We start from the raw sequence: 9,227 nt of genomic DNA, 5'->3' as shown, positions 1-9,227 counted from the left end.
CAAATTTTAATACAAAAAACATTGCGCCAAAAAATGTGGAATTGGGGCCGGTGCAGCCTCATTTTTTGTGACAGCTTTTAATTTTGTCTTGATCAGAGCTACTCTACACTTGAAAACATAAAAGTATTCTGTGAAATAAAGCTGAATACTTTTCCTTAAAAAATGAATTGTACAAGACTCAAAATGTTGCAACAATGTTATAGCAATAAATTAAAGATCAAATATGACAGTATTACTGTTGTGAATACATAATAAGATAGCTCTCTGTCAGTAAATCTCAGAATTTTAACAAATTTTTCCTTCATTTCATCAATAGAAAGAGGTGCAAAATGAGGATACTTCAACTTCAAAAATTATCAAGTATGAAAAGTGAATTTTTCCATTGTACGAAAATTTGTAATGAACCATGGATGACAGATCTCATTAAAAAAAAACTATGGTAAAAAAACTAAGGTGCGTTCATTCAAGATTACAATTTAAAATTAGAATTGTAGCCCTATAAAATACATTTTTGCTTGACGGGTTTGTTGAAAGAGAAATTGGCAAATAAATGCAACTTACACAAAATAAACACAACTAACACAATGCAATAAACGCAACATATGCAGATTGCGTGCTAAGGAGTAAATTTCAGACTTTTTGGATGTGTACTTTGTGAATTTTATGCAATTCTACCTACAAAAAATCCTATTCACTTGGCTGCATCTTTTGCGTACAACAGACTCACTTAACAGAACATCAGTTCCCAGGGAACTTGATCCCAGAACCTTAAATTACCAAGAAACTGCTATAGCTGTGCGATTAAGAATAATTGGAAATCACAACTAAAAGAAGTGTAGAAATAATAAGCGAGCGTTAGAGACACTGATGATTTGAAATATTCTCTTGCAATGCGAAATGACCAGATGGTGATGAGTAAAAAGGTCAATGTATTGACCGTCAGCTTTCTCTTTCGGCCACTGCTGCTGCAACATTCTGTAATAAGGAATAGATGAAAATTTCTGTTGAATTAATCAATTATGTGTAAAATAGCTACTTTTGGTTGATGGATTGAATACTAAAGATCAACAAAAATCAATTTAATCAGCCTAAACGCAAAGTTTCAAATTGAAAAACCATCTTTGAAAAAAACAGTGGATGACATCATCCAAACTGCAAAAGAAAAATAAACCGCGTGGATACAGCTACGCACATTTTTAAGCTTCCAATCCTTTACATTTTTGTTTCATTGAACAAATCGGCACTTTCCGGCCAAAGTATCACAAGCACCATGCAATGTTTAAAAATTTCCGCCGCCATTTTATTTTTTTACAGAGAAATTGTTTAACGAAGCTGTCGGAAAATTTTACTGAATTTTCTTTGTGCTGTCGATAAAATCCAGTGAAATTTTCAAACAGATTCAACGAACAATTTCTCTGTAAAGAAGTAAAAAGGCAGTGGAAATTTTTAAACGTCGCATGGGGCTTGTGATACTTTGGCCAGAAGGTGACAATGTGTTTGGCCCTAACAAAGTGATCACTTTGACAATCATCAGTCATTATTGAGTTTTTATTAAGTCTTTTCCTTGACAGGTTACTCATCGATCATCATTTGGCGAAAAGGAGCGATGACCTTTGAAATCAACATTCATCTCACTCTACTACTTTGTTCAGATTGTTATTACAGGGTCTCCAAGATATGATGCCTCTAGCTACACCTCCGGTCGACAGCTAAAATCCAGAAAACTGATAAAATTTGTAAAATTTACTACTAGACTGGAAAGGTAGACAAAAATTGTCATTAATCAAAGCAAATTAAAATTAAATCAAGAGAGACTTTTGATGTGAAAACAAGAAAATTTTTTCGATACAAAAAAAAATATGATAGCAAGGAGCCACTTACGCTTGACAGAATGATAGTATTATTGGGCTGTTGGATTGTGCCGCCTCTTTGTTTTTGCTGATTAAACAGCTCGGACATCCGTTGCTGTAACAGTCTCAGTTCCTCACTTGGTTCAAATTTCTGTGGAGCTTCAGTTAAGTCTAATGATGGAGGGGCTGCTTTCAGCGCTTCCAGATCACATTTTATGTTGGCTCGACATACAGGACAAACAGGCTGAAAAAAAATTATGATACAGTTAATTGAAAGAAGAAGAGAGCATTCTAAAAAACACTCGAAGCTATATTCATAGTTGCTTCTTAAACAGGTCCTTTGGTTCCATTAGGTTTACTTTGTGATTAAGAGAGATTTACTTAGGGAGATCCTTTACATACCTAGCATCATAAAATGGACAATTTTGAGAAATCTGGAGTAGAAGCCAACCGAGTAACTTCAGAGCTTGATCACTGCAAGGAATAATATAGATTTGCCAATGCCAAAAATAAAAATACGGGGTAAAAATGCGATGAGTTTGACAAACTTGAGGAGGAACGAACCCACCTTAAAATTTTCAATAACAGCTAATTTCTTCCTCTGTATTTTTAATGTTTGTAGAGGCAGTTCATTTTAGGTAATCAAATCCATTGCAAGAGTCTATTCCTAAATTATTTTGTACAATTTTGCGCAAGATTTGTTGAAATTGTCCTTTTAGTGATGCTATGCTAGGGATTTCATTAAACCCTCCTCAATCAAAATGTGAACCAGATAGGACTTTCTAAGAAAAAGAGCCCTTTAGAGAAAGATTGTAAAAGCCCTTTAAATTACACCAAGTTGGTTATTATATCTTAAAATATAAATTTACCAATCTTCGGGGTGAACTTTGAGATGCTGCAATTAAGACGCATCTTCTTGAAATTTCGTCATCAAACGAGGTAGAGGCAAGGAATGTTCGCAGGGTTGTAAAATAGTTTTTTTGACATAGAATTTTGTGAAAAAACCAGAGAGTTCAATAGGAGGTTTAACAAATTATTACCGAGGGGAGGAAAAGTTAATCAAAATCCGACCGATCAGAAGTTGACCGTGCGAGGCAGTGCCGCAATTTGATATCAGCCAGTCAGCAAATTCGGTTTTACTGGCCTGGTTAGGTCATCAGAGCCCACCAAAAATATCATTTTAAACAGGTCCCATTTAAGGCATTTTCAAAACGGGTTTTTTGCCATTTAGGGTTAAACAAAATCTGAAAATATTCTTGGGAGCTTACTTCGCTCCATACTTCCAGAAAATGAATTTAAAGGAATGGGTACCACTGCCCCATCGTAGAATATGATCACTTACATGGAATTCATCCGTCTTCTGCCATGGAGGTAGCTTGTCTTGCTCCTCTATGAAAATCTGCTCTGATGAGATGATGTGGTTGGCCAGACAATTGGAATGAAAATAATGATAGCACTGCGTTTTGGTGAAATGGTCACTTGGTCGAAATCCATACAGGCAAATGCAGCAAGGGCAGCAGGGAATGTTACTGGCAGTGAGGCCTTCTCTGACCAACTACAGAACAGATAATTGTCAAATGCTGTCAAATATCAATTGGATTGCATTTTGCGAAAAGGAACCAAGAGTTTTCCAATGTCGCCGAGATTGTGCAACTTTTTTTATCTTATAAGTATAGTGATCATCTGTACAAGTTTTAAATTTATTCCTAAATAACTATAAATTCAAGACAAAAATTACCTTTGTCAATTTAAATTTTTGGATGATTTAAGTCATTTTATTGCAAAGAATGTAAGTTGTACAGTCCTGGCAACATTGGAATGCTCTTGGTTCCTTTATGCAAAATGTGATCCAAATTTTACTGACCAAAATGAGAGTTCAACATCATTAAAACAATAATGTTTGTGATCATCATTTACTTATTTCGCATTTCATTTACTTCAAAATAGGGCTTCTTGGCGATTTGTCTTTTTTACTCAAGTATTAGATTTATGGTCTCAAAACATTTTTGTCTTTTAATTCTAGTTATAATCTCTTCTTTTTTATTTTAATAATGGCCGCTTAGAAGTCTTTTTATTGTTATTTATTATTGGTAATCAGGGCATGGGCAGTAAAATTTCTTCCCCTGAATACTTTCACTGATTACCATGCCGCCTGACACAGATGCCTCACCAAAATAAAACCACAGTATTTCCTCTCGTTAAAAGGGATAAAATATTACATCATTCTCTGTCAAGCTACTAAAACCAATATTGAGAATAGAAAAGACCAGGCTGTCAGTAAATATTCATTCAATAACGCTTTTAATGTCAATATTTTATTCCAATATCTTGCATTTGACATCCCAGGCTTATGTTCAAAATCAGTTGTGTACTTTGTAATTCTTATTTTGTAATATTCATACCTCAATAATTTCGTATAAAACTGGTGAGCCAGAGTACTCAGCGCATTTATTTGAGATTTGCTCCTTCAGAAGATCTAACGTGGAATCAGCCAATCCCCGCGGATTACGGAATTTGACAATCGGGGTGACATCTGGATAACCAACAGGAAGGGTCACATCTAGTGTTAGAGTCACATACTGTTCATCTGTGTCTAGATCCGTGACTGGTAAGACTTCCATTTCTATGCCAGTTGGATTTCCGCTGAAAGAAAAAGTTTTTGGTGATAAAAATTGATGGTAAAAAGCAGAGATTGACAGCTAAGTGTGACAGGCTATTAAATTTTCCGATTGTAGATAAGTGGTCATTTTTATTGGGCTACCTGATTTTTTATCGGAGGTGAGTGGTTGTATTTAAAGATATCAATGGCTTAAGGGCAAAGTCATGTACGTTCGTTGCCATGTTTCAAAATTTACACTGTTTCTTTATTTTTTCAAGGAGAAACAAGCCAACTTCAAAGCTTGAAAGGAGGGTTATCAATGAGGGCCTTCTTTGGCCCCACCTAGAATTTTTGCAGATGTCCCTTAAAAGTCGACTTTTGAAAAAGTTTCTTTAACTATGAGCGCATAATCTAACTAAAACCAAACCAGGGTTTAAATATGTTCTAAAGCCTCCTTGCTAACGTATCAAAAGCTCGTTTTAGTTAGACGATGCGCTCGGTGTCAAAAAAGCCTTGGAGTGATAGAAAAACACGCATTTCCGCTAGAATACGCCTGCAGACATATGTTCAGGCAACCGTTTCAAATGTATCCAAAGGCCTATGGACCAAATCATCATTATTTCCGTAGACTACATTGAGTCAACTTGGAAAACCTGCATAAATTTCCAGATTCTAGGTGAGGCCAAAAAAAGCTCTTATCTATACCCCTCCTTTGCACAGAATATTCTGCTGACAGAGAGGAAATATCAGGGAAGTTTTTAGGATATTATTTAACTAGTTTTTTAAAGAAAGAATCAAGAACAACAGGAAGTCTGCAACATTGCAAACGAAAATACATGGTTTTGCAATTGGGCCATCAATAAGTAACATTCCCAATATGACTCTTGGAAAACATTTCTTTCCCTCCTGAGAAGCTGATGTATATCATAGAGTACATACAGTCGTAATGTATACAGGAGAGCTGGTGTCATATTCTGGTCGACAAGTTCCGAGCCGAATGTGCACCGAACTTCAGTCACTTTTTCAACACATTTTTTATCCAAAATGCTGATGTAGAATACGTAGTAATTCCTATCCTTTTTGTTTACATCAGACGGCTGGGTTCCCGGGTAAAAAAAAATTGATTATGTATCGAAAAAATGACCCGTCATGACACAGGAGTCTCGGAATTCAGGACCTGGAAAACGCTTAAAAGTAGCGCCAGCTCTCCCATTTACATTACGACTCTGTGCACTCAACGATGTAAATAAGCTGTTATGCAGTCCTGTTGTTTGCTATTCATCAGTCTGTGTTTCATCTACCTTGAGTTCCTGATTACAAAGTCTCGATAAAAAAAACTACATTCCTTGTTAGGATATTTCAGATTATTTCACAGCATTCATCTCAGTTTAGGTTTTCTTTTCATTTTGACTCATGGTTTGTAAGTAAGGTTTTTAGCATCAGAATACTATCGGAAAAATTAAACATTGAGCTTACTCGGAGTCAGTTTTGATGATGATTTCATCCATGAGGATTGCTTGTAACGCTTCCAGTTCTTCAGCCAACCTGCAATTAACAGAAAGGGAATGTAAGCGTGATCACAGTTAATTGTTTAAAAATAGAGAGCATCAGCGTTTTGCAGCCAAACAAAACTAATGCACATTTAAAAGAAGGAAACTACATCTAGAGGAGAGGAACCTTAAGATGATTGGTCAAGCTCTCTGATGTGGTCGAACTGGTATGCAATATATCGTATCGATAAGGTCAAAATATCTCGATGAGATATATCGCATGCCAGTTCGACCATGTCAGAGCACTTGACGGATCACCTTGAGTAGTCTCAACTATCCTACCACAGTAATATATAACAATTTCTGGTACACTCTCATTCCTGGCCTAAAAGGATAGTTTCTTAAAAATTTAAAAAAAAACAATCTTGAGGCCATTAAAGGTAAGATTGTCAATTCGACGGTGTAAGTCAGCGATCACATAACTCGTTTGCTGTGTCTCAAAATCTCCGCCTCTATGTTATTTTTTTAAAAGAGAACAAATCGGCATCATTCCTTAAAGTTTATGCAGAATTTTCTTTGCACACAGAAGAAAAATCACGGCACTTTTAAAGAATTGCCCTTGAGTAATTTTCTGTTAAAAAAAAGTATGACAGGAAGTCTGCGACGTTTCAAACCAAGTTATGTGATTACTGACTTACACCGTCAAAGTGAGATGAAACAATCCTAAAACACAAATTAAGACAAAGCAGAGAGGTCTGTAGATGTTCAGTCTACTGTGTTGAAAAGAAAGTAATTAGGCAAGACTACAGATGAGATACAAAATACTTTTATTCATTCTTGTTCATTTCAATGCTTCTCAACTTACTCTGAGATAAAAAATAGTTGAAGCGAAGGTGGAACGCAACTTCTGGGAGAATTGTCTAAGTACCTACGTTAAAAAGGAGCATGAAATAGGGTGCTGATATGGTGATTTACCTTTCATCGCAGTTCATGATTGTATGTGAGTTGTTTAAACTTCGAGAACGAGGCAAATTTGAGCTATGCACTTGGAAGCAAAATAAAAACGATTAGGCTACAGGAAAAGATACTGTGGAGCATCGGGACATTTTCAAAGACAAGCCGGTGTAAATATTCAAATGTAGTTGTTTCAATGATGGAAAAACACTACTTGCAATAAAATGGAGTTAAAAACACATTTTAACTCCACAAAGTCACAAATTTTAACTTTTTTCGATTGAAAACGACACTTAGAGGAGACGATTTGAAGTTTCTGTTTCTGTAATCTCAAAAAAACAAAACAAAACATTGCCCCGCGTGTCATCACTCAACAGTCACGAAAAACATCAGAAGCCAAATTTCTGGAGGAATTCAAATTTTGCGCGGGAGCAGGACATACAGCGACGGAACGGGATATTTCAGTTCAGAATTATCAAAATAAATATGACTCTTAATCATGAAATTGCTCAGATCATAAAGTATAAAATAGATTTGAGAACATATTTCTAAAACTCAAATATTATTATTTCAGGGGCTGTTCAAGTACTACGCGAGCAACTTAACTTAAGGGGTGACCTTACCTCACTCGGATCTACGAAGGGAAAGGAAGGGGAGGGGTTGACAGCAGCCTCATAAGCTTGTCACTTTAAAAAGAGAATAATATTTTCTTGATAAAAATAATTTTTTTCCCAATATAGGACGGAGGGAGGAGGGTAAGTCTAAATTGTACGACATCCAGAGCAGGGGTAAAAGGTTGCCTTACATGGGGGAGGGGGTTTAATAGATTCGGCAAAAATGCCTCATGCACAAGTATGGCGTTATTCTCAAAACTTTTAAGATAAAGTGAAAAAGATAACGACGGTGAAACTACCAAACCACGTATCTCGGTTTGCGACGTCGCAGACTTCCTGTCATACTTTATTTTTTAAATGAAAAACTACTTAACGTCTAGTCTTGAAAATTTATGTGATTTTTCCTCTTTGTGCGAAGAAAATTCTGTGAAAATTTCAAGGAATGATATTGATTTGGTCGACTTCAAAAAAAAAATGCGAGCGTAGATTTTTAAACACCGCAAACGAGATACGTGGTTTGGTAGTTTCACCGTCGATAAATCATATGTTAGTAAATCTAGCATTAAAAGACATCACTCAACAAAACCCAACCAGGTATAAACGAAAAAACTCTTGATGAATGCGTTTATGTCTTAGCATTCAAGATCGCCGTGCACATGCCAGCAGTATCTCGATGGTGAAACTAATCAGACCGCGTATCTCATTTGCGGAGTCTAAAAATCTCCACTCCATTTTATTATTATTATTATTTTTTTTTTTTTTTTTTTTTTTTTTTTTTTTTTTAAGGACACCAAAAAAATATTACACATGTATTTATTGAAGTTTTCTCAGATTTTTCTTCGCACAGTGAAGAAAAATCATGGAAGTTCTCAAGTATTGACGTTGAGTTGAGTGGTTTTCAATTTAAAAAATACAGTATAACAGGAAGTCTGCAACGTCGCAAACCGAGATACGTGGTTTGGAATTTTCGCCATTGACTTTTCAACTATACGGCGTAGAGATACAACTATTCGTGCTTGATGGATGTCCGTGTTGCATTCTGCAAAACTGGCCAAGGCGCGAACTTGCAATTCTTCGCTCTATGCTGCCATAGAAGCGTTGTGTCGCTTAAATTTGGGAGACGAGTTAAAAAAAGAGTTCCGATAACGTCTCTCCTATTTTCGGCCGTGTTTGCTCAGTTAATCCTTAAAGCAACATCACAAATGAGACAAACGCAATGTGGAAATAGAGCAGGGAAAAGGATGCGAGTTCATGACGGCGCAGAGATACATCTATTCGTGCTTGAGGGATGTCCGTGTTGCATCTACAAAATTGAAGGCGCCATGGCGTGAGGAGTGAACTTTCAATTCTCCGCTCCATGCTGCCGATGAGGTGTCGTGTCGTTTAGATTCAGGAGAAAAGTTAAAAAACGAGGCCCGAATACATCTCATCTATCCTCAGCTGTGTTGAAACTCGATTTTTTTTTTTTAATTTTATGCCTGATTCTTTATTAAGGATGTATTTGTGTGTCCATATCTAAAGCTCGTGCGTGCTGGCACTATACCTCCCTCAGAAAAGATAGTCGGTCATTTTGACCTGCCTTGGGATTTTTAAGGGTTAATGTGAAGAAAAATTCACTGACATTCGATTTTTTTTCGAATCAGAAATCGAGATTGTGCAACGTAGTTTTCTAGTTGTAAGTGACTCATTTGAAAGACTGCTGTGAAATTTCCCCTAAATC

General features: G+C 36.2%; 1 protein-coding gene across 1 annotated transcript; it reads right to left on the bottom strand.

The window, feature by feature from the left end:
- Positions 1 to 807: 807 nt before the first annotated feature.
- Positions 808 to 7,221, bottom strand: LOC109033829 (E3 ubiquitin-protein ligase RNF25). The gene is made up of 6 exons (XM_019046635.2): positions 6,915 to 7,221; positions 5,926 to 5,994; positions 4,253 to 4,493; positions 3,193 to 3,405; positions 1,882 to 2,094; positions 808 to 975 (listed from the first exon to the last, which is right to left on the bottom strand). The coding sequence occupies exons 1-6, from the start codon at positions 6,929 to 6,931 to the stop codon at positions 940 to 942; spliced, it is 789 nt and encodes a 262-aa protein (XP_018902180.1). The 5' UTR covers positions 6,932 to 7,221; the 3' UTR covers positions 808 to 939.
- Positions 7,222 to 9,227: the final 2,006 nt, after the last annotated feature.

Source organism: Bemisia tabaci, chromosome 8 (assembly GCF_918797505.1).
Source record: "Bemisia tabaci chromosome 8, PGI_BMITA_v3".
NCBI classification, from domain to species: domain Eukaryota; kingdom Metazoa; phylum Arthropoda; class Insecta; order Hemiptera; family Aleyrodidae; genus Bemisia; species Bemisia tabaci.
This window is presented reverse-complemented; position numbering and strand designations above follow the sequence as displayed.